We start from the raw sequence: 26,337 nt of genomic DNA on the forward strand, positions 1-26,337 counted from the left end.
GCTCTCACATCGTGCTGGATCTTATAAAAAAAGCATGGGTAGTGGCACGTTGTTCCTGGATAGACAATATTAAAATATTACTGTGTGTGGTGTGATCGGGATTACTGCTCGACATTTGGCGCTAAACAATGCCCCCGCTAAGTATCCAATAGAAAAATAGCAAAAGCATACTTGTGTGCCTCTTGGAGTGCCTCAACCATAGGAGTGTCACAGTCTAAGCACATCCCAAGCATTAATGCCAAACTCAATCCCACTGAACAATGCAGGTAAGCAATCAACCTCGTGAAGGCATAGGTGTGCTTGGGCGTGTGTCGGGAGAGTCACATTGAATGTCTCCTGGTCATGTTCAGGTTTCTAATAGATGCTAGTAAAATATTCTACAGCCCAACAGGTCAAAGCTATTGGTAAAAAGATCAATAGAAGCCAAATCAAAAGACTTCACTGCTTGCATGCCCGATACTTGTGTTACCTACAGCAGATAAGTCAGACCTATGGATCTGGCTTCTACCAAATGTCGAGCAGTAAGCCAGATCACGCCACACACAGTAATATTTTAATACTGTCTATGCTGGAGCAATGTGCCACCACCCATGCTTTAATTGTAAGATCTGGCACAATGTGGGGGCATCATCATTTGAGAATTCCCACATATGCTACCTAGCACCATAAATACGTTAAGGGGACTCATACGGTCCACATACCATGTATTACCCTGCTAACACACAATAGGACGCATCTTGGAAATTTGCATTAAGCAAACAGGACTCAAGTGCAATGCATTTTTATTGTTAAAATCAGATTCAAGATGGAGATAATAATAATAATAATAATAATAGAGGTGTGGTGCCGTGGCCAGAGCGTTTGACTCCGGAGTGCAGTGCTGACTGTTCGATCACAGGCGGCAGCTCAGCATCATGTGACTCTGGGCAATAGCTCACTTAATCTCCCCGACGGGCCCCAGCGCCTTGAAACCTTAAGGGGTGATATGTTTGCGCTTTATAACTATGGATTCTTATTCTTATTCTGGTGTGGGGGGGGGGGTGCCTTATTTAAAAATAGCTATTGGTTTAAAAGCACATGAACTTCCTTGTGCAGCAAGCGGTTTTCAGGCAACAATAAAAATGTCATGATAACTCTGGTGATTAATGTTTCTCCTGATGAGAGATTGGAATTTTGCCTAGTAGCAGTTTTGACTAATCCTAAAGAGGCACAGAGGGTTAATATGCTTACTGCAAAGAATCCATACCATAGAACATAGAACCGTGTATGAGTGAACTATGAGTAGCTCTACAAAAAAATGAAATGTTGTCAGAGAGAGGCTATTGAGCGATGCTGTGCACTGTAGAGTGGTAGTGAGGGAATTCATGGAGAAGGAGGTCATGGGGAGGGTGCTAAAAAAAGACTGTTGCCCCGGGCGCCATCAGCACCAAAGCGGGCCCGGTATATATACAAATATTCTATATATCTCTAGTCCCTCAGTTGCTCAGCTCATTCTGCTATTTACTTTACTTTAAACTTCAGTTCCCAGAGACTGTTTCTGAAGAGGGACCTACAGCTGACTTGGAAAGACCTGTAGCAAATCACAATGGTTCGGATAAGACCTCCCCAGAATGCTCAGCTTTTCTGTCATGCACTTTAACAATTCTGCTCATATATAATACAATCTGGTGAGAAATGTAACATGGTATTTACTGAGCAGATTTTCTCATACAACAGCAAATGTAATTCACCAACTATAATCAGTAAAGTGGGGGCTTTTCATTCAGGCAAACATTTTCAGGCACTAGGCTTCACCCTCAAATCCACAAAATCTCACAGTACCATATTAAATACCCAAACAAGATTCAGCCAATGTAGAGTTTTTTAAAAACATTTTTTGTAAGCTTACATTTTTGGAACCAATCTATAATAAAGAATTCCAAACATTTTAACCTACTTCCCTCCCAATTCATGACTTCTTCCAGCTGGCACTCAAGTAGGTCTCTCTCAGTGTGTTGCAAGGTCGCTTCACTGTATCAAAGGCTGCCTAAGCTTGACTACAGATGAACAACACTTTCATCTATTACTAAAGACTGACCTTGGTTTATCTTGTAACATAGTTTCTTTGTTGTTAAAATACACACAACTATCATGTCTTTTGAACTGCTGCAAAGAGCTTTCAAAGGGGATTTTCGTCTTGCCTGGAATCTCCACAGTACAAGAAACAATGAGAATGCTGACTCCCTACGAGCGACAACAATGTGCATTAGTCTAAATAAGGACAGGCTGTTCCGCTCAGCATCCTTATCCTTAAGACAACTCCTGAATCATTTGGATCTGGTTGTCTTTATTAAGGCGATCTGTAGGACGTTAAAAGTGAACAATTCGGCTTTAGAATAAGGGCCTGATTAGGAGTGGCTGGGTTAATTCAGATCCATGCATAAATCCTTGTTTACGCATGGGCTGGAATTACGAGTTTGGAGGTATTTAATGCATCCATTAATTTTCAGATGTGTTAAATAACTGTCCCTTCATTAACTTTCGTCAAGTCAAACCTGCCAAAATTTAACAGTGCAAACGCGTACGGTATTTATGTATCATGCAGATTTTGGTGCGTTAAACGAAATCCACGTTACTCCTCAGACAGTTATAATTGTTGTAATTTATCGAACCTAATAAGTGACGTAGCCTGTGGTATCGCTATTTATCAGGTGCGTTAAATAACACCTAAACTCTTAAACGGGCCAGATGTGTGGTATTAGTTGTTCAAGCTATTTGAGAACGCACTCTATGCTTAGTAGGAGTAGTCACAGACCCATTGATTGATTGAAAGTTGGCTCACTAATTATAGCCAGTAATTGCATCGGTGCACTGTGCAATTATGAGCTTCAGTCCCATAGTTTCTTGTAGCTCAAATCAGGACCTCACATATGAGAATTGGGTGAGTGTCTTAAAGATTATTTGCAATAATATTAGCGAACAGCTGCTGTGTTACAATATTGAAAACACTTATCACTATCCCTGAATATTACATGTAAACACATTTAGAATTTGGACGAGTGTGTCTGTGCACGGCCATTGACTCGGCTAATGAGGGCATGAAAGACCTGAAATAGGATAAGAAATTCAAAACTGTTCCTCACAAGGGACCCCAAAATATACTTGGCCCAGGGGCCCCCAAATCCTTAAGATGTCCTTGGCCGTAGATATCAATATATGCAACGGGTGCAGCTGCATCGGGTTCCAAGGGTGTGAAGGACCAATTACTCTAAAATTATGGCTTTACTGTACTGTCCAGCCAATAGATGGATGTCCATTCTATTTACTTACCCTGTTAGCACGAGAACACGTAGCACCATTGCTTCAACACTACCCGGCAGTGGACATACGGCTATGGCCCTCTTGTCACTGACCACTTACCACACAAACCTGAGCTACCCTATCAGTGAATTGTTAAGCTAATTTTCCATGTTTCGGCATTGGTGGGACTAACAACAGCTTCCTTCTAAGACATGTTTTTTTTTATTTCTACAAATCTTATTTCAGACCAGACTAAATCGAATAAATAGCAATACAATATTGATGAAACCTTGATTTTCCACAGCAAATTAAAATACCTCAGTCAAGTTAAGAAATTCAAATTCCACAGACAAACATCTGACTGGATGACATGGCCCAATACATGGAAGTGCAGACACTTTTTAACTGCCTTTTTGCCAGCCGTACACTGAAACACCTGCTGAGGCTGCTAATGCCTTGTAGGTGACAATGCATCCTGAAACTGGCTAAATTGTGCTCCTGGTCAGACATACATTCAACAAAGAAGGTAAAAGAGAACGTAATCTGAAACTAGCTGTGGAAAAGGCTAAGAACGTCTAATGGAGCACAAGGAAAACATTAGTACTGCTCAAAGCAGAATTAATATGGGAGTTTTCAACATAGTAAGTGAAAGGTAAACGCTGCCAGGGTGAAGCTCCCGTATTCTTAAACGGGGCTGGCACATCATCTTATTGCTTGGGTTACTGAACCACAGGTACCGAACTGGCACAGCCTCATTGCCTGAAGCACTTCTGGGGTGTTGGAGAGGGGTTCGTGAATCGGCCGCGCTGCTCGAGAACTAAGTGCTCAATATATAAGAGGACGGCTACAGATTTAGTGAAACCTGTGGACCGGATAAGAAAAATACAAATTGATAAAGTATAAATTGGGACTCATTGATGCGAAAGAAATGCATTCATTGAAGTGAACCTATACAAATATAAGGCGACTATTCCCTACACCCCAGAGCGCTCTTACCTAGGAATAAGACAATAGAGGTCATACCTTCAATACCAACCCTGAAAATAAACGAAATCCAAGGAGTAATAGTATGACATAGGTATACCCTACAGTACCGTCCCCGACATCACTTGAAATCCAAAGAGAAGGGGTTTTCCTAAACAGACTAATCAGGATATCCACACAGAGTATAAAAAGTTTTTTTGAGTAAGATTGGGGATTCTGCTAAGAGGTCCTGAGGAAGGTGGTCTCACTCCACCGAAACGCGTCGACCTTGCGTACTCATCACACAACAATCTGTGATTCCTCCGATACAGAATTAAGTATGAATGTTGAATGGATAATAGTGTATGTTTGATATTGTGATATATATGTATTAGTTGATATTTTCTCTGTTTGGTATCTGTGTATTAAGTTTTCTAATGCTGAAGTTTGTATAAAAATTTGTGGTAAAACAATGTTTCAAAGTAAATAAGAATAACACTAAGTAATAACAAAAAACAAAAAAAATGAGAATATAAAATAATAAAATACTCCAAAAGAGAAAAAAATGTTCACCTTGTGTTGATAAATTTTCTTAAAAGTAGTAATGTTGTGATTTGTTAAAATTAGAAGGTCGAGAGGGAAGTTCTGTGTTTTTTTACCGAACTGGCACAGCCTCATTGCCTGAAGCAAAAGCGTCTGGGCATGAGGACCCAAAACATTATTTGTAGAATATGTTTTTTGCTAAAACAATGGAAGCATTATTCAACCTGTTTGTTTTTTATGAACCTTACATGATGCAAACCTTCTGCATTGACCCTTCTATATTGCTCCTTTAGCATGTTCAGGCAAGCACACTTAACTGTTTTAAGCCAAAGTGCATAGTATAAAAAAAATGGAAAAATAATGGTAGATTTGTAAAACTTAACTTTAGGCAGTTGGGCACAGGAATATTATAACATTTATTCCTTATACACAAATTTTAACACCGGTTACCTGACTTACAAATAGTTCACTTGAAATCTGAGTTGAGCAGACACAGATATGTGATTGGATGGTGATCATGTAGTGGCAGGAGCTACTTCTGCTAGTAAGGATCAGTACTTTTATCTGAGACTCTGATTGTGTGGTGAAGCAATTAACAGTTACTATTGCCTTCAGCAGCAGGTAATAACAAGGCACACTCATTGGAATATTGAGTGAAGGGCTTCCAATCGCAGTGCTTGGATGCAATTCGTAAGTACCAACTCTCAGGTGCGGCTCTCTCAAAAGAGAGCTGTTAGAAGAAGAGCCATGTTCATGCACTAATAGTATTATTGATTGTGAAACAGTCAATTACGCACCCTTGATTGCGGCTCGGCCCCACAGATTGCATGAGGGGTAATAACTAGAGTTATTGACGAACCCTTGATCTGTAATGTTACATTTATTTTAAGTCTTTTTTCTAGCCGAGAATTAAAATGCTACTTATGCAGTACAAATATTGCATAACTGTAATTGTTTTTCCAATAGAAAAAAAATCCAGGAATCCTAACATACATGGAGCTATCAAACTTAAACATGTTCGACCAAGGTGTACAGCCCTCCTGAAATACACTAGCATGGACATCCTAACTTTTAACTGGGAGGGACAATGTAAGCTGAAGACTTTTTGTGGTTAAAGTCGCGAGAGGGGCATTCACAATGAAGTGTTCTTAATAATTCATTTTTATTCTATGCTTCTTTAATTGACAATGCATCAGCCCACGTTTTGGGTATTTTACAAAGGTAAGTGGCTTAAAGGCCAATCTAAACGTAAAATTTCCTATGGTAACATAAAGGAAAATTTGAAATGGAAAAACACATTTTCACTCTTTTTTTAGCGTACTGCCAATTTAAGAGTCTGCAGGCTTGATCACAGATGAGTGAAGCAGTATTTGTTCTCAAATGGCAGATTAATGTATTTTAAATAGCTGTGCCACCGCCTTCTGAGCTGAAAAGCGAAAAACTGCACTGGCTGCATAAAGCCAGCAAGGAACAAATTCCAAGCTTTTGCTGCTCTACTGTGGTTTTCATAACTGTGCAGTTTCAATTAGTTAATGTGATCACACAATGCGGGCACTTAAGCAGGGAAGCGAGAAGAATATACATATATGCAATGCGAATGGGTCCTGAAGTAGTGTTGAAGGTAAGGACACATTCCCGAAAATTGAATCATGGGCTCTCATGTATAGAACAGATATGAGGGTAGTGTACTTAAGATAGAAAGGCATGTTCTAACTGATACCTTGTGAGAGTATATTTACTACATGCCAGTCAACTGAGACACAGCATGAATTCAAGATGTAGGTCACAACATTAGTGGACTGCTGGTTTCTCCCTAACTACACAAACCCACAAACCAAATTGCTTTAGACATTTTGCATGGCTCTTTCTCCTGTGAAACAATCTGACCACCTTGTTCCTCTCTCAACTGGTGAGCTTCTGGCCTTCCCCAAGCACACACCACACATATGACAATCTACATTTCTGTGAAGAAAAGGTTGCAAAAGTCAGCCATGCCTTTGTGTGGTGCTGTTTGACTTTCGCAAATTAGCCCTAGATATAACTCCATGGATTCATAATATAGACTCACGCAATATTCTTGGTGTGAGTCTAGATACCAAAGACAAGACCCATCTTCACTTATTTCATTTTTATAATAGGCCGAGTAGATATAACCTTGATTGCATCAATCTTAGGTGATGACTCTAATGTCCCTTCTAACTAGAACTAACAGAGGAAAACAGAGACACAAAATATTAACTGAATCCAAAAGCAACCCCTGGTATACCTTGGATTGCAAGAAGGAAAATATATCTTTACTAGAGAAGCTAATGCTTGGGAGTGTGCAGTTGATACGGGGCGCTAGAGATAACTACAGGAAAACAGCAGCTAATGCAACAAGCATTTGCAATACAATAGGTCTCGCAATAGAAAAGTTTGAGCTTTTGGTGTGTAAAATGTAAAAAAAGTTTAATTTTTGTTTATGTTTTTCAAAATATAAAAGTATTAATTTTGTTATTAGAAATGCCAATAGTTATAAAGTTAGCAAATGTTACATCTATAGCATTAGTAAAGGTACATGTTTAGTTTTCCCCTGTCTTACATGTATTGATCTGACAAATCACAAAGTTTTAACAAGAACAGAAGTGAAAACATTTAACATCTTTTTATGACATTTGTAATAAAGCTTGAAACATTGACAGAAAATATTTGAACCAGTTGTTGAATGGTTGCACAGATTGATGCTGTGGTGGCGCTGAGTGATGTTGTTTTGGGGACAAGTGATGCTGTGGCGTTCAGTGATGCTGTTGTAGCGCATAGTGATGTTGTGGTGCCCCTGAGTGATGCGGTAGTGGTGCTGAGTGGTGCTGTGGTGGTGCTGAGTGGTTCTGTGGTGGAAGTGTGCACTGTCGGCTGGTGGTGTGTGTGCCTGGTGGAGTTGGAGGGTGGATTTGGAGTTGGAGGGTGGATTTGGAGTTGGAGGGTGGATTTGGAGTTGGAGGGTGGAGTTGGAGGGTGGATTTGGAGTTTGAGCATGGATTTGGAGTTGAAGGGTGGATTTGGAGAGTGGATTTGTAGTTGGAGGGTGGATTTGTAGTTGGAGGGTGGAGTTGCAGGGTGGATTTGGAGTTGGGCGGTGGATTTGGAGTTGGAGGGTGGAGTTGGAGGGTGGATTTGGAGTTGGAGGGTGGATTTGGAGAGTGGATTTGGAGTTGGAGGGTGGATTTGGAGTTGGAGGGTGGAGTTGCAGGGTGGATTTGGAGTTGGAGGGTGGATTTGGAGTTGGAGGGTGGATTTGGAGTTGAAGGGTGGATTTGGAGAGTGGATTTGTAGTTGGAGGGTGGATTTGTAGTTGGAGGGTGGAGTTGGAAGTTGGAATTGGAGGGTGGAGTTGGAGGGTGGAGTTGGAGAGTGGAGTTGGAGGGTGGAGTTGGAGGGTGGAGTTGGAGGGTGGAGTTGGAGGGTGGAGTTGGAGGGTGGAGTTGGAGGGTGGAGTTGGAGGGTGGAGTCGGTGGGTGGCTTTGGAGGGTGGAGTTGGAGGGTGGAGTTGGAGGGTGGAGTTGGAGGGTGGAGTTGGAGTTGGAGGGTGGATTTGGAGTTGGAGGGTGGATTTGGAGTTTGAGCGTGGATTTGGAGTTGAAGGGTGGATTTGGAGAGTGGATTTGTAGTTGGAGGGTGGATTTGGAGTTGGAGGGTGGAGTTGCAGGGTGGATTTGGAGTTGGACGGTGGATTTGGAGTTGGAGGGTGGATTTGGAGTTGGAGGGTGGATTTGGAGAGTGGATTTGGAGTTGGAGGGTGGATTTGGAGTTGGAGGGTGGAGTTGCAGGGTGGATTTGGAGTTGGAGGGTGGATTTGGAGTTGGAGGGTGGATTTGGAGTTGAAGGGTGGATTTGGAGAGTGGATTTGTAGTTGGAGGGTGGATTTGGAGTGGGAGGGTGGAGTTGGAGGGTGGAGTTGGAAGTTGGAATTGGAGGGTGGAGTTGGAGGGTGGAGTTGGAGAGTGGAGTTGGAGGGTGGAGTTGGAGGGTGGAGTTGGAGGGTGGAGTTGGAGGGTGGAGCTGGAGGGTCGAGTTGGAGGGTGGAGTTGGAGGGTGGAGTTGGAGGGTGGAGTCGGTGGGTGGAGTTGGAGGGTGGAGTTGGAGGGTGGAGTTGGAGGGTGGAGTTGGAGGGTGGAGTTGGAGGGTGGAGTTGGAGTGGGAGGGTGGAGTTGGAGTGGGAGGGTGGATTTGGAGTGTGGAGTTGGAGAGTGGAGTTGGAGGGTGGAGTTGGAGGGTGGATTTGGAGTTGGAGGGTAATTTTTGGAGTTGGAGGGTGGAGTTGAAGGGTGGATTTGGAGGGTGGATTTGGAGTTGGAGGGTGCATTTGGAGTTGGAGGGTGGAGTTGGAAGTTGGAATTGGAGGTTGGAGTTGGAGGGTGGAGTTGGAGGGTGGAGTTGGAGGGTGGAGTTGGAGGGTGAAGTTGGAGTTGGAGTTGGAGGGTGGAGTTGGAGGGTGGATTTGGAGTTGGAGGGTGGATTTGGAGTTGGAGGGTGGATTTGGAGGGTGGATTTGGAGTTGGAGGGTGTGTGTGCCTGGTGAAAGCGTGCACTGACGTCTGGTGGTGTGTGTCTGCTTGGTGAAAGCGTGCACTGATGTCTGGTGGTGTGTGCCTGGTGGAAGCGTGCACTGACGGCTGGTGGTGTTTGTGCCTGGTGAACGCGTGCACTGACGACTGATGGTGTCTGTGCCTGGTGAAAGTGTGCACTGACGGCTGGTGCTGTGTATGCCTGGTGAAAGAGTGCACGGACGGCTGGTGGTGTGTCTGCCTGGTAAAAGCGTGCACTGATGCTGGTGGTGTGTGCCTGGTGAAAGCGTGCACCGACGGCTGGTGGTGTGTGTGTGACTGGTGAAAGCGTGCACTGATGGCTGGTGGTGTGTGTGTGCCTGGTGAAAGCGTGCAGTGACGTCTGTTGGTGTGTGCCTGGTGGAAGTGTGCACTGACAGCTGGTGGTTTTTGTGCCCAGCGAAAGCGTGCACTGATGGCTGGTGGTGTGTGTGCCTGGTGGAAGTGTGCACTGACGGCTGGTGGTGTGTGTGCCTGATGAAAGCGTGCACTGACGCTGGTGGTTTGTGCCTGGTGAAAGCGTGCACCGACGGCTGGTGGTGGGTGTGTGTGACTGGTGAAAGAGTGCACTGATGGCTGGTGGTGTGTGTGTGCCTGGTGAAAGCGTGCACTGACGTCTGTTGGTGTGTGCCTGGTGGAAGTGTGCACTGACAGCTGGTGATTTTTGTGCCCGGCGAAAGCGTGCACTGATGGCTGGTGGTGTGCGTGTGGCTGGTGAAAGCGTGCACTGACGGCTGGTGTTGTGTGCCTGGTGGAAGCGTGCACTGACGGCTGGTGGTGTTTGTGCCCGGTGAAAGTGTGCACTGACAGCTGGTGGTGTTTGTGCCCGGTGAAAGCATGCACTGACGACTGATGGTGTCTGTGCCTGGTGAAACCGTGCACTGACGGTGTGGTTGTGAGTGTGGTTGTGTGTGTGGTTGTATGTGTGGTTGCACCACTAATCCATACGCATAAATCTGAACACAAATGCATGCCCATGTTCTTAATAGGATCTATGGTAACATTTCAGTGCATATTTTTAAGCCTTCAAACCAGTTATAACATAGAAACAAACAGTGGTAAAGGAGTGTGAGTGTGAAGCGGTGGGCCTCGGCCGTGAACAGGGATGTAATTAGGGGGGAGGAGGGACGGAACTGAAGTGCTCTGGGTTTAATAGACAGTCAATGTCCAGCTGGTTTGGTGTGTTATTTTATCTGCAGCAGGGTGCTTTGCACAACTTCAGCGTGTTCTAAGAGGCAATCTGCTCTGCACACCCGTGTCGCACGGTGCACGCGCTGCACAATATCCGACTCGCTTTACCAACAAACATCAGTATTATCGACTCAGTGAGCTTAATAAAAGTGTTGGTATAATGCCACACGAGCAGCTTAGTCTCTAAAGCTTTACGCCGCTCCATATGCACAACACACTTTCTTGCACTGTGTTTGACGTTCTTTCCAGCGTGAGGAACAATGAGAGGAAGAAGGAAGCGAGAGAGCGAGGAAGAAGGTAGAGAGTGAAAAGGGCGACAGGGGGAAAAGAACATGGTGAAAGATGGAGGGACAGAAAGATAAAGATAAAGACAGCTCACAGATGGACTTGGAGGGAGAACGAAAGAGAAAGAAGAGGGCAAACAAAGATGAAACAAGGAACTGGACGACAGCAAGGGACTGGGAGACAGAAGGAGGTGGGGGCAGGGTGAAGGGTTAAGGGGTAGGGAGAGACGGCACAGGCTGGGCAGGCTTAAAAACATGTAATTATAAAAATGTCGATCTAGCGCTGAGAAACCCTGGATACGTTGTAGCGCTTTAGAAATAAACATTTATTTTCCTCAAAAGAAAGGCCCTTTTCTGATTTGCTCACAAAGTTTACAAGTGAAATAAGATTAAACTATAGACACCCGGTTCGCAGTAAGAAAATAATGAATAGCTATTTTTAAATGGTACATTGTTCAGCATAGTCAGTGTTTTGTATTTACAACATTATAAAGGAGTCACGGCCTGCGGCCGTGAAAAAGTGTCTGGCTTAATGTTTAAAATTGAAGCAGAATGCCTTCACAGCAGCACACAGAAAGCATTACAACTGGCAAATCAGTGGTAAAGGAGTCACGGCCTGCGGCCGTGAAAAAGTGAAGTGAACGAGCGCACACTGGGGAAGCTTGGAACTCGAGCGACCATATGGAGAGGGAGGGGGGTGGGCTGCCTGCTGGGAGAAGCTGGGCTGGGCTGCCTTGAAGGGACAGGGGCACGAAGTGTGAAGTCACTGAAAGTCAAGAGAGGGAGGGGAGTGGGCTGCCTGCTGGGAGAAGCTGGGCTGGGCTGCCTTTGATGCGAGTCACGGCCTGCAGCGCTGGTTGGGAAGCAAATGGCTGAGGCTTTGAAGGCTCGTGCATGAGAGCAGGTCACGTGATTGGGATTCACGTGAACTGTTGGAAATCCTCATCGTAAAAAGTCAGTTTTGTGGATGGGTGGCATTAGGTCTCTCTGCGAGACCTAAAAAGGAGTTAGAATGAAACAAATAGGAGTGTTCTCCTCCATGCGGCAAAATCCAATAATAAAGTAGTATTGTGGAGAATAGTAGCTCAAGGAAGCAAGGATAAAGTTGCTTCCACTGAGCATTATCTGGATTCTGAGACCTGGACTGAAAACGTTACCAATTTATATTCAGACCCTAGAGTTCCTACTTATGAACATCATCGCTTTGCAAATAGCACGGGACACACAACTGATTTCAGCCTAGAAGAAACAACGCAGGCAAATGATACTATAAAGCAGAGAAAAGCCCCCGAACTAGATACATTACATGGGGATTTGTTCAAGCATGATAAAGAGGCGTGGGACCTTACGTTAACCTGGTCACTAATGCTATTGCTGCGGGAGCACCAATCTCACCCTCATGGAAGGGGGCTGAAAAAAAGGGATTAAGCAAAAAGCATGGAACTATAGGCCCTTCAGTTTAATTGATGTATTACAGAAAATCTATGCAAGACAGCTCCTGAATAGATTAAACGGATGACACCATACCAGGCTGGATTTAGGGCCCGTACGAACACGGTTGATCAAGTATTCAGCCTTCTGTGCATTTTGTGGAAATATAGTAAGATAAAAGGGGGGTCACATCTACATAGCGTTCTTAGACTAAATGGCAGCATTCGATCTTCTACCCAGAGGACCCTTGTGAGCCTCGTTAAAAAGCCAGCAAGTGACCGAAAATATTTTAAATCATATAGTAAGGTTGCACCAGGACAATTACGCGAGAGACCACTGGGGAATTAAGGGAGAGCTTACAGAACCGAACCCCATTGACAGAGGAGTGAGGCAGGGATGCGTGCCTGCACCCACCCTGTTTTCACTCTACGTCAATGATGTGGTTAACTGCTTCAAAAAATCTAAAAATGACTCCCCCAAACTTCACGGAATCCCTATTCCTGCGCTACTATTTGCAGATGATACCATCTTGATTTTGCAGATGCCTAAGGGTATCCAAAATGTACTGGATGATTTTAATTTGTACTATAAATAAAAATGTCTAGAAATAAATATTGGAAAAACTAAATATATGGCCATAAAATCCCATAAGAATTTCAGGGGAAACATCAGGGTGGGTGAACAAAAACTAGAACATGTATCAAATTTCGTGTACCAAGGTTTTACACTTGATTCATGGCTGTCATAGAAACCACATACTAGTCATTCCACAATGGTCCTCACACAGGGGTCCAGGGCTATTTTTAACATTTTAACAAATATAATTAATGTATGACCAAACCGATCACACCAGCCTTAGGGATCTATAAATATAAAGCACAGGCGGCTGCCTTATATGGGTCTAAACTGTGGACACTGGTAGTATTAAACAACTTGCATCCGGTAAGAATACATTTATGAGAAGGATTTTGGGACTACCACTGGCGATACCACTTGTCCCGATGTTTCATGATCTAAACATAAAGCGGATAGAACATATTGCAATTCTACGTCCACTGCTTTAATTGGATTAGATTATGGACAATCCCAGAGTTGGTGGACTATAGAGAGGGCATTAAGGAAAGTTTCAAACTTCATAGGCACTTAACATTCCCTTGGCTTAGACAAGTTCAGAAATGGTTCAATGAGTTTGGCCTCCATTCCTACTGGACGGAACTATAATTATTGGTGCAAAGTTCAAAGAAAATTCTCAAACAAACATTCTGGGGATATGTTTTGAATGCTTTTCATAGTAATTCCAACCTAAGTAGAGTGACAACACAATTCCTTACTGTTAAACCAAACCCACGTTGAAGAGTTCCTTGATACCATCCAACCACACCTGCAAGAATTCTGTACATTACATTTTGGAACAAAACTCTCCAAATCAAGGCCTACACTGCGAAATGGAAACCACAGTGAGAATTATTTTGCACTTTATTAATCTTAGGCCACACTGAAGATATTGCACACATTTTGTTATTTTGCCAGGCATGCAATAGGATGAGGAAGAAATGGATTTGCCCATTATGCAAAAGGCTAGGGTTTAGGAAGCACCAAGATACCGTTAGAGTAATGAAACATGATACAACGCCATATATAAGTTTTAGTGTGTGCACATATTTATTAGCAGTAGGAATTGCACATGGCAAGGTGGGGCTGGAGTCAAAATGGTGGGCAGAGAGAGGTGCGGTTCGACAGCACCAATACCACGTCAGGCCCTAGCAGCGACTCGGCCAATGGTGGGAGACGGTGTGCTGGGGTAGATCCAACGCGCAGCACATAGAAATTACCGCAAAAAACGGACTATTTTGCAACAAAAATGTACTCGTTTTTTTTTTTTAAACCAATTTTTCTGTTGCTTCACTCGTAACATGGCCGTCGGCTTATGATGAGTTTAGTTCTTGCTTCGTTTCACGCTGCCCCCTGCTGTCCATCTCAATGCTACATTTCTGCCAACTCTGCTCTTCTCCTTCCCCAATTCCTTGTGCTGTACTCCGATCACGGACGTCAGCTAGGGTTGTTTACTGGTTACTTCCCATCTCATGCTGCCCCCTGCTGGTTGCCTCAAAGTTTGTCTACTCTGCTTTATTAATTTTGCTAACCCCTTGATCACCTGGACCATGGTCGGCCTGGGTTATTTGCTGTTTGCCTCTCTGGTCGCCTGCTGCCCCCCCCCCCCCTGCTTGCCACCTCAACCCCTACTCTGGAACGACTACTTCTGGAATGACCTGTGCTAGGCTTTTCCCTTAGAGTTGGGGCAAACTCATGGCCACAGAGAGAAAATAGTCTGTCCCCCATACTGATGCTGTTTGTTGCCATTTAGTACACTTTATTTCTTTGTCTACTTTCTTTGCTCCTATTCCCTCTCCCCTGAATCTCTCCCCTTGCCCGCTACATCACCTAACCCCCTGTCCTTTTGTGCCATTTGACTAAGCACTCCTTCTCCCCTTGTTGGGGAAAGATCCAATATTTATACTCTAAGGGAGTCACTCACTTTTGAGGAGTGGTATGGCACCCCTTGCCAAAGCACTCCCTTCCCCCTTTTTGGGGAAGGGTCCAGTATGTAGGCCTTGGAGTCTCAGAGACCCTTCTGAGAGAGTCCACTGCGTATAGGGAGCCTCTCGCAATAGATATGGGGAAATGATACCACTTCCCCTGGGATCACAGCTTCTGGACTTTGGACGCTGCTTTGACTCGTCTAACGGTTTATGTCCCCTTCACCCTCCCTCTCCTCTTTCCATGCTGTGTCTCTCACCCTCCCCTCCACTTTCCCTCCTTCATTCTCTGTCTCCTACCCCCCTCCCCTGAATCTCTCTCTTTGCCTGCTTTTTCCATTATGTATATGTCCTTTTTATTTGTCTTGACCTTACATGTAACTATGTTGCCATGCTCTAATAACTGTGTAATCTTTGTAACAATGTAACCTGCAATTATGGTCTGATACTCATGTAAAGGCTCTGATACCTCCGGGTCAAGCCAGCGCTATATAAAACCTTTAAAATAAATAAATAAATAAATAAGTGATGTTGGAATGAGAATATTTTTTTTTAAGCACTGTACAGTTGATGATTGTTTTAGGATACATTTTGTACACAATTCATTATTATAACTGAACAGAATAAATATAAATTGTGAATTTTATACATATGTACTTTCAATGTTTTTAACCCAAATAAATGTGTTGTTTTTTTCTCCATGATTTTTCAATGTGGCACATACATAAGGATCTCCTCTGATTCAGACAGCTGAACCAATCTTCTTCCAGAGCTCATGCAAAATACAATTGCCATGGGTTGCTCATACGCAGGTCACATGGCCTACCATCAGAAGTATATGGCAAAACAACAAAGGAGGAACTAAATCAAGTGGGCCTTCCATCGGAAATCTACCTTTACATGTTTATGGCAAATTTATGGTAACTTCATTTGGAGGTGATCTAAAAGAGAAGCCTACAATGAGAAAATCTAAGTCAACAAATTATGATGGGAAAATTACTTGAGCAATAACAGTAATTGAATCTATTGCAGAATAAATGTTTTTGGGCTTGGAGACATTCATAAGATCACATGTGATACACTAGTGAACTCACAGATCAAACCAATTGATTTCCTGAACCAACCGACTTCTTGCTTTCTTAATACATACATATTTTTTGTTGCTGTTTTCTATAGTGCAAACTTGGCTAGCGGGTATAAGTGCCCTCGCTTCACATGAGCACCAGATTACATTACACCAGGTCAGAATTTTTTTGTTTTTTATTTAGGCACAGGACATTAAGTGATCTGCCCAGAAACACAGAATGATGACCAAATGCCGGGACTGGAACCTAGTTCCCAAGTTGAAAATTCGGAAGCTCCAGCTGTTAGTCCACATGTCCTCCTCATCTACTCCCTGGAAGTCACCTCTAAATATGGTGGGCGGAGTACCCTTGGTATGACGTAGGTAATGTCCTCTGCCATCCTGACAGACACTACTCCATCCATCAACCTCTAAACCAGGCCCTTAATGTGGTATTGTCTTGACATACTATAGCATTGAAGTTGAAAACAATTTCAAAGTTAATTAAAGTTTACATCTCCCAAACTATATTTTGTACCACTATGCTAATTGCATTAAAGTATGTGCAGGTAAAATACATATAAGTTCCACATGTGCTAGCACAAAAAATGGACAAGGCTGGTGTGTAAAATTCCCCCTCGATTAAAAATTATGCTCAATGTCTTTACAAATTAACCTATCATTCTTGGCCATACACTAACTCGTTGTGGTATTGACTAGCAGATGAGGGCAGAGGGCTTTGAAATAACAAGTTTTCTTTTGCTTCCGTGGTACTAGGTGAAATTATGAGGGTACCTCTTTAATATCTCATTCTTGAAATTTCAAACAACATAGTTCAGGGACAGAGAACTTTAGTCCTTAGCTGGCCTCCATCATTGTAACTGATCTATACTTTGGACAATCGACAGGCAAAGGTGAACATCTCCTGTTCCTTCAGACTTTAAGGGGTGACTTAGCTTTTGTACGAGCTTACTGCTAACCTCATATATCTAATGGCGTATTTGTTTGGCCTAAAGGTGCAACAGCAAATGCCAAGATCAGGATCTGTAAATCAAACGAGGCCTTGCACAAGCAATACAGTGGAGTACATCCAATGTCCTTCATATAACAAACATTTACATGTAGCCTTAGACTATATGCTTTTTGTACGTGGAGAGTTCTTAAAAAACAGCAGTGATGTGGCAACTCAACAAAGAAGGAGACAGATAAAAGAATATTGTCGATCGGCAGCTACTAGGAAAAGTGTTATGTCTAGGCTATGATACGGAAGCTAGCAACTATACAACGTACTGAACACGTTGCATTTCTTTGTCTTTACAGTTTCATCGTATGGTGTGCTGAACCCCCTTCAAGCGCCCTTAATACGCCACATGCTACAGTCATTTGGGGTTGATTCATGCCTCAGCATATGAAAGTAATCAACACTTCCTTCTGGTGAGGTGTCTTCCATCAATATGTCACTGGAAATGTATTCCATAGAACATATGATGGCAACTGTATGTGATGGTATTTGCATAGTGCAAATCTAACTAAGGGGAGCAACTGAGTTTTGAGAGGCTGGGAGATTATTCGAGATAATATACTTCCAATGGGGCTTTATACATTTGCCTTGCATGGTATGTCAAATGTACAATGTTTTAGGTGTGCTATTCATTTATAATTTAGCGGAAAATGCATGCTTTTTAATTAAGTGTACAGGTGGAGTCACAATCCAAGTCTCCACGTCCCACAGTCAGTGACATACCCGCACAATCACATCTCCGCTCGCCAGGGACAGCGTCTCCTTTCACCAAGGAGTTGGGCCGAGATCCTTGCCTCCCCATGGATACAACTGCACCAAAGCAGGAAAATGACAAGAAGGAGGGGACTGACTTTCATATCAACAGCTGCAGTTAAATGTCCTTTGACACACATCCCACATCCGTCTACAAAGAACAAAACACTGCGAGCCTGCTATCATCAGTGGGAGAGCAGCACAACTCAATCAACACAACCAAATACAAAACATGTTTTTACATTCAGAACAAAAAGAACAGAATTTGTAAAAAACAAACAGGAGGCAAGGACAAGTTCACGCTGCTGACATTTTTATCCACGTGATAATAGTTCTGCCTCTCTGTGGTGGCATGTGCAGAAGAAGTTACAAGGGTTCTGAGAATATAATCCAACAATCACTGAAGGGTCAACAGGGGGTCCAAAAAGTGACCTTGAGTCAGTACGATGAACGGGGAAACAGTGGTTTTCGATGGAAAGATGAGAAACATGGCTGTGATCAACAAAAGCTACATCCTCCTCTGCTCATGAAATAATTTTATTAATAATGCAGTGAAGACGCTCCAAGTACAATTGGGAAATACATGAATACTAAATCCGGATACGTGGAATATGCTTATATTTATTAGATTATTTTTAGCAAGCTTCTGAGGAATTGCTGTAACCATATTATTTTGTGCTAGGTAGAAATATTCACTCGCCTTTATATTAGTCAGTGTTCATTAAAGCTGCGCTGCTAGAATGTCACACTCTATGGTCACACTAGTCTACCCTTGCTTCAGAAATGAAGTAGATTATACAGTCCCACTAATGCCTGAGTTGAGGTGGCTAGTAAGGATGCTACGACGCTCCATGCGAGAAGGAAACTGTCCAGTCCTAGAATTTGATTTGCCAACCTACTGTATTCTGGGAGTTTTTCCTTGGCTGGCTTCAATTGGACCAGCCCATGACACACCTAGAAAATGGAGGACTAAAAGTGTGTTTTTGCGCTGGCTCGAAATTAGGAGGCAACCCAAAATGGAACTTTTTGTAGAAGATGAGTAGTTAAATGCCAAAAAAGAGTAGACTCTGGCACACTGCAACTAGTATAAAGTGGTGCTCGACGCTGTCACTGAAGCTGGTATGTAGCAGTTAACATAGTTACAAAGCATAACAAATAATAATAACAACCCTGCGCTGAAGTATCCGATGGTTAACTTGTACATGGTTCAAACATAACAACTGTAGAAAGAAGTCCAGGTTCACAACAGATACCAGGCTGAGAAATAGCACAAGAGTGATGTGCCACTAATAGTACAGAACTACGGACCAGGTGTATTGTTATATTGGTCGCAAAAACTAGTCACAATTTGTGATCAGTATTTTTGCGACCAGTATTGAATTTTGAAAACCAACCTATGTTTCAATAGGTAGGTTCGAAAAAATTCAGAATTGGAGGGGGTTGCTGTCCAATCTACATAACTAATATCCATTAAGTAGGTTGCAAAGTGCTACTCGCCCTGTGTAAATTCCGGTTGCAAATCAATATTACACCAGATACCGAATTGCAATTTGGATGGAATGCCCACAGCACCCCCCCTTCCAAATTGCAATTCTGTATCCACTTCTGAACTCGTTATGGGTGACGATAAAGCTTTACAGATTCCCAAAAGGGGTTTAGAACTTGCCAAAACTATTTTTAGCAATCATAAGTGCTCTGAGTTTGTAAATCAGTGTTTGGAACGATTAAAATGTTTGCGCATCTGGCCCTTTGTCCTAACATAGTTTGAGTCACATACCTATGCCCACACATTGCCAGAGGGCAAAGTGCCACTCACAGATGATCAATACGAGCATCGAAGAGCAATTATTTGCAAATTTACTGAATTACATTTTTCTTTCTAAAGTCAGCGTAGAAATGTAACTCTGTGCTCCACTGCTCGCGGCTTTCCAGTGCAGCAGAGTGCATGGGGCTTGCAATACGAGTAGTGGACTTTTCTGTCCCCTCTCAAGTATGTGATTTCTGTGTGCCAGCCTACATTAGGCAGGCGTACAGCTGGTGGTTGTGAGGCAGGCCAAATCTTGCTGGGTTCCTTTGTGAAAAAGGAATGCAGCAAGATGTGCACCAGCCACACTGCTTCACATGCATCTGAGCTCACATTTTACACCAGGGTCTTTAATATGTTAAAAATGCAAACTGCACTCACACTGCTCGGTTTGCGAATGAACTGATTTGGTTAGGGCATCCATGCTGGACACAATATGCACATTTATACACCATCTGTTATGTCACAGTAGGAGAAAACTATTTTTTGAGAATATATATTATAGGCCAGACCTTGTAAGTGCTGTGCAAAAAGTGCTTTTCTTCAAGTTGTAGGTAAAGTTGGCAAATATGGCTGAAAAAATGGTTCGGCATTCATTGTCTTGAGAATTAAAAATCCCATTGACAGAATAACCACCAAAGTGTGGAAGGCCCCTGTTGCAATGAATTTTCTGTTGTGGTGTGACTTTAAACAACCGAATGGGACATTTAATGTTCATTTAATGTTCTCTCGAGGAAGCCTTTCACTCAACATAGCTCTTTTATATGAAAGCTGGACAATTCACCAGGTTTTTTCCCCAATTTTTCGTCCAATTTTTTCGTCCAATTGCAAGTCTTCCATTTTTGGCAAAGACAATTGAAAAGATCATGAATACCCAGATCTCTGAGTTTATTGAAGTGCACCAGCTCCTGGACAATACACAGTTTGGATTTCGGAAACATCACGGGACTGAGACCGCCCTGATCAAAGCCGCTGATGACATCAGGGTCATTAGGGACCAAGGTGGCACTGCCATACTGGTGCTGCTAGATCTATCAGCGGCCTTCGACACGGTCGACCACAACATCTTGGTCGACCGTGTCCAAGGATTAGGCATCTGTCATACGGCCAAAAATCTAATTGCCTCGTTCCTTGCCAATAGAACGCAGGCGGTCACCCTAGGACCCTTTCAATCAGCACAACTCTCCGCCCCCTGTGGTGTTCCTCAAGGCTCATCCCTTAGTCCGACACTCTTCAACATCTATGTGTCGGACCTAGCTAAGACCATCAAAGCACACGGGATGAGCCTTACCTCGTACGCCGACGACACCCAACTAGTGTTGGCGATCAAAGGTGACGGAGAGCAAGTAGCTGAAAAATTCAAGATAGGGCTCCTAGATATAGGAGACTGGATGGCGAAAAACTGTTTAAAGTTAAACTCAGAAAAAACTGAGGTACTCATTTTCGGTCCACTATCACCAGCCTGGTCCACCACCTGGTGGCCGGAGTCCTTTGGCACACCTCCTATACCAACTTCCAAGGTCAGGAACCTGGGGATTGTTTTCGATGATGGACTGAACTTTATGGATCATGCCAACAAGACTGCATCTACTGCGCACCTAAAACTAAAAATGATTCGCAAAATTCGTCCTTTTCTTCCCGATTCTGCGATTAAGACACTTGTTTCTGCCCTTGTTCTCTCATCCTTGGACTATTGTAATGGTTTATTTCTCAACGCGCAAACCCGAGTCACTACAAAATTGCAAACTATACAAAATGCAGCAGCCCGCCTTATCACCGGCAAAACAAAGTTCGAACCCATTGCCAAAAACATAAAAGATCTCCACTGGCTGACTGTACAAAAAAGAGTCCACTTTAAGGCTCTTTGTATAGTTTTTAAAACACTCAATGACCAAGGACCATTTTTCTTACGAGACAAACTGCAAATTTACAAGCCCACTAGAGCTCTACGCTCAGCTGCCTTTAACCAGCTGCTTGTTCCACGCACCAAAACAGTGTCTTGGGGGGACCGTCGCTTTTTGGTGGCGGCCCCTAAACTCTGGAATACTTTGCCTCTCAACATCAGACAAAGTACCACGCTGTTCCAGTTTCGCAAACTTTTGAAAACTTGGCTTTTCTCTCACTAATTCATTCTTCTCTGTAACCGGTTTAGTTCTTCACTCTTCACTTTTTTCAATAATGGTTTGAGCGCCTTGACGCCTGAGGGTATAAGCAGCGCTTTACAAGTGTCAAAAATAAATAAATAAATAAATAAATAAATAAATAAATAATAAATAGTGGAAATTATAACTTTAAGGCTGGCGTTATTACCATACCAAACATGGCAGTGAAATGAAGGGGCGGTTCACTTTACATCTGTTCTTCCGTGTGTTTACTTTTCCACACTTCTGTAACCTCACTGTATATTCTAAGAATAAACATCTGAATTTAAAGGCACGAGCATGTCAAGTCACTGTGTTGTGCACTTCAGTGCTGTTTAAAAGAGGGTAACAATCTGTCAGGGTCTTTTTTTAAATGGGAACGGGCATAATTACACTATCTTTCATAAGACTGAAAAGCACTCTACCTCGACTTCAACAAGGCTGCAACATTATCCCTTTTCTTTAGAGCACTGGTACTTGCCTAATTGAGTACTGCGGATTACCATGTTTTTTTCCATTTGCGAGTTTCAGACCAACCATGTAATTTAAAGTATGTATCGTCAAATGTGGAACAAAAAGACAATTTTGCTTAAATTGCTACCTTTGCTACCGTCAGCACCCTGCTTTTTTTTCTTCAAAACGATAATTACTTCATCTCCTCTACAAGCTGCAGGGGCTTCCAGGACATTCTCTGTCCGTTTGTCTGCTTTATGAACTGCTGGGAGTCGTGGTTTGATGCTACCCGTATGCCAGCCATCACTGTGACTGCCAGACGTAAACTGTACAGCCGGTGTAATCACCCGGGGCAAATAACACGTCTTGTTTGTGTGACAGGCTTAAGACATGTGGAAACAGGACTGAGCACGTCCCTTCACGGCTCCTTGCAAATAAACAGGGCCGGATGCTCCGGAGGAAGAGCGCACACCTCACTGCATCGCAAACGTACCCCCTCCATCCCGCCCGTTCTGCCTGCCCCATGCCATAAATGTTAATGTACAGTTCGGAAAATCCAACAGCCACGTAACTATAATTATTCTAGCAACACATAAGAACTCAAAATCACTGAAGTAAAGTTTTCACCAAAAACAAGTCGAAAAGCAAGATTTGTGTTATGATTTGCCCGCACATGTCCAATCTCGATCATCATTTTTTTTCACAACAATTTAAAAGTAAAACAGACAAGACAGGCAAACGTTATAGGCTTCACAAAAACAACTGCATGCCTCGCTGACACCGGAAACTATAACAACACTGATATTTTTATAAAGTCCCTTGGCCCGGAATTCCTATTTTTCACCTCACAACTGCTTCAGTTATGCTTAAACTACGCACAGGGCCATGACCCCGGCAGTACACGTTACAGAATCCACGTGGCCTCACAGCAGTGTACGTACCTTTCTCGTGCCCGGCGCTCTGCGCGCGGCGGTGCAGCACAGGGCTGAGAAGCTCTTCGGTGTTTTCGTCTCCTCGCCTGAGAGGTGATCTTTCATCTCCATTCCAGACCTCGCGGGGAGTTTTAGTTTGGTAAACAGAGTTCATGCGGGTGTTGCAATCCTGCCATGCTCTCCCGCCGCGCACAGAGGGCTGGACATGGCAAGTTCCTAAGGTGGCAGGATACCAATGTGTGCACCTTATCTCAGAGCAATACTGGTTTGTCAAGGGTGTGTGTGAGCGGGTGGGTGTGGCTTAGGTGGCATTCGGGCCAGCCAAGAGGAACAAATCTCTTCTTACCATAAAAGACCTGAGCTGAGCAGGAAGCGCTTATTTAGCTCTGTTAAAACGTGCAGCACGAGTCGAAGAAAAGTGCAAAAGAATAAAATGAGAAGAAAATAGTTGTCGTGCTCAAACACTTCCAGGTTTAAACCTCTGTGAATTAGAAGGTTACAACGAGGGAAATTACAATAGATTGCAAAAACAGCATAGTCCTAACTTCCTATTTAAATGAACCAAGCTGAAATTGTTTTAAGAGGGACAAACAAGCCATAATAACTGTGGTTAATTTAAGGTTTCCAATTCACACGAAGGTATGCAGCAAAGCACTCAAAGAGGAGTGGTGTTGATTAATTGTTTTTACACCTTTCCTCCTTTTGATCGAATAAATAACATCAAAATATGAAGAAAGGACAGACATTTAGTATAGTGTTCTTACGGTCTTATAATAATCCTGGACAATAGTGCGAGGAAGACAGAACCAGAAGAAAGGCACGGATTGGAGCAGAGCATAATGTCGCTGTATTGGGCAGATTACCTGCAAGCAGAGAAAATGCCAGACCGACGGCAGGCCATCCAATGAGGAAGAGGAGAGAGTCGGTCAAAGAAGCCATTATAAAGAATGGTCAGTCACTGAGTTGAGGCAAGAGAAGCCAGAGCAAGACAGTCAAATCAGTGAAGAAGCCAGACCGAGGCATGTCCAAGGGAAGGTCGGCAGCACATTTGCTAGTTAACCCCTTCCATGCTGATGACGGCCCCCGTCCGTCATGCAACACGGTGGGCGTGTGCTGATGACGGCTGGGGGCCGTCATGAACCCGTCCACTCTTCAGAAGTGCCGCACAGGCGCAGAATCGCGGCCGCGCCCAAGGGGTTAAAGATACCACGACCACCATCAAATGGTGCGACTGTGAATGGTGGGAGGTGAGGAAGGGGTGAACAGGAGAACCTTCATGGGAAAAGTTGCCTGCACAGAGGGGAAAGGGCATGATATTGGCCAACAATTTTGTAACAAGCATTGGCAAAGCCATTAGGTCTCGCCTATTGGCGACCCATTGACTTTGGCAATCGAGTGGGGGTGGGTAAAGGGGGAGCACATGGGGGGATAACAATATGGTTTTAAAAAAAGCTCTACAAAGTGGCCAATGCTGGCTGCTTCATAGCGCTATTTTTCCCTTTGGGTGGGTGGGAGGGGGGAGAAGAAACAGCAACGGAAATGCATGTGGGAATGGAGAAAAACACTGGAGGGCAGGTGGGAGAAGCAAATAAGCACAGACGGGAAGACATGTGGGGGTGAAGAAACATGGGAGTGCAGGTCAGAGGGTTGAAGAAACAGGGAGGGGTTGAGGATAAGTAAAAAAAAAAGCGCATTGGCACAACCAGCGTTGACCGGATCATAGCACAGAAATAGCACCTGAATCACATCACGAGCAGCTGATGACCAACGGAGGGACACTAATCAGACGTCATTAATCTGTACTTGGTCTGTGCACCATGGAAAAGCCAAGAAGTAACGCATGGTCAGATTACCTGCAAGCAGAGAAGATGCCAGACAGACTGCAGGCCATCCAATGAGGGACAGGAGAGAGTCGGTCAAAGAAGCCATTATAAAGAATGGTCAGTCACTGAGAGGAGGCAAGAGAAGCCAGAGCAAGACCGTCAAATCAGTGAAGAAGCCAGACCGAGGAATGTCCAAGGGCAGGTCGGCAGCACATTTGCTAGTTAACCCCTTCCATGCTGATGACGGCCCCAGTCCTTCATGCAACACGGTGGGCGTGTGCTGATGACGGCTGGGGGCCGTCATGAACCCGTCCACTCTTCAGAAGTGCCGCACAGGCGCAGAATCGCGGCCACGCCCAAGGGGTTAAAGATACCACGACCACCATTAAATGGTGCGACTGTGAATGGTGGGAGGTGAGGAAGGAGAGAACAGGAGAACCTTCATGGGAAAAGTTGCCTGCACAGAGGGGGCAAGGGCATGATATTGGCCAACAATTTTGTAACAAGCATTGGCAAAGCCATTAGGTCTCGCCTATTGGCGACCCATTGACTTTGGCAATCGAGTGGGGGTGGGTAAAGGGGGAGCACATGGGGGTATTACAAAATGTTTTTTTAAAAAGCTCTACAAAGTGGCCAATGCTGGCTGCTTCATAGCGCTATTTTTCCCTGAGGGGGGAGAAGAAACAGGGACGGAAATGCATGTTGGAATGGAGAAAAACACTGGAGGGCGGGTGGGAGAAGCAAATAAGCACAGACGGGAAGACATGTGGAGGTGAAGAAACATGGGAGTGCAGGTCAGAGGGTTGAAGAAACAGGGAGGGGTTGAGGATAAGTATAAAAAAAAGTGCATTGGCACAACCAGCGTTGACCGGATCATAGCACGGAAATAGCACCTGAATCACATCACGAGCAGCTGATGACCAACGGAGGGACACTAATCAGACGTCATTAATCTGTACTTGGTCTGTGCACCATGGAAAGGCCAAGAAGTAACGCATGGCAAGCACTGCCCAATGTGAAGGCAGTAAAGAAGAGTGACAATGATGTTAACAAATGGTAAGGAATGGGCATATTCCAAACCCATTACTCAATAAAAGATCTTTGCAAGCAAGAGCGCATGCAATAGCACAGGCTCACACAGGTGACACCTAAAAACAATATCACACAAGAAAGAACCCAACAGTAGACTTTTCAAGCCTACACCTCACTCATAATTTAGTGTAATAGGAAGTTCTGTGCAAAAAACCTTTGGCACCTGCCGCTGTTCAGTGCCACTGTAAACCAGATCCTTTATCATCAAAGCATATGGAGGTGCACCAGGTAAAGAAATCCATTCACGTATATTTTGACAAGTTCTTTATTTTTCCATCAACTTTTCTTGTTTCACATACATGGTCCAGCCAACGCGTTTCGTTCCATAAACAATCGGAAGAACAATAGTTACTTACCTGTAAACAGGTGGTTCTCCAGTATTGGTGTCTTTCATAGATTCACATGCCTGAATCATTCCCCGTCGTCGGAGTAGGAGTCTCACGG

General features: G+C 43.8%; 1 protein-coding gene across 8 annotated transcripts in view; it reads right to left on the reverse strand.

Annotated features, from left to right (window-relative positions):
* KIAA1217 (KIAA1217 ortholog) overlaps window positions 1-26,337 on the reverse strand; it is a 1,321,668-nt gene that overhangs the window by 847,817 nt on the left and 447,514 nt on the right. The window contains exon 1 of one of the 8 annotated variants that reach the window (XM_078663446.1): window positions 22,988-23,216. The exons of 6 other annotated variants lie outside the window; for them this stretch is intronic. In XM_078663446.1, coding sequence (XP_078519572.1) covers window positions 22,988-23,089 — 102 coding nt within the window. In that variant the 5' untranslated portion in view covers window positions 23,090-23,216. Of the gene's footprint in view, window positions 1-22,987; window positions 23,217-26,337 lie in introns of those variants that run through there. One more of the 8 variants, XM_078663444.1, reaches the window with a different exon arrangement.

This window comes from Lissotriton helveticus, chromosome 10, assembly GCF_964261635.1.
Source record: "Lissotriton helveticus chromosome 10, aLisHel1.1, whole genome shotgun sequence".
NCBI classification, from domain to species: Eukaryota; Metazoa; Chordata; class Amphibia; order Caudata; family Salamandridae; genus Lissotriton; species Lissotriton helveticus.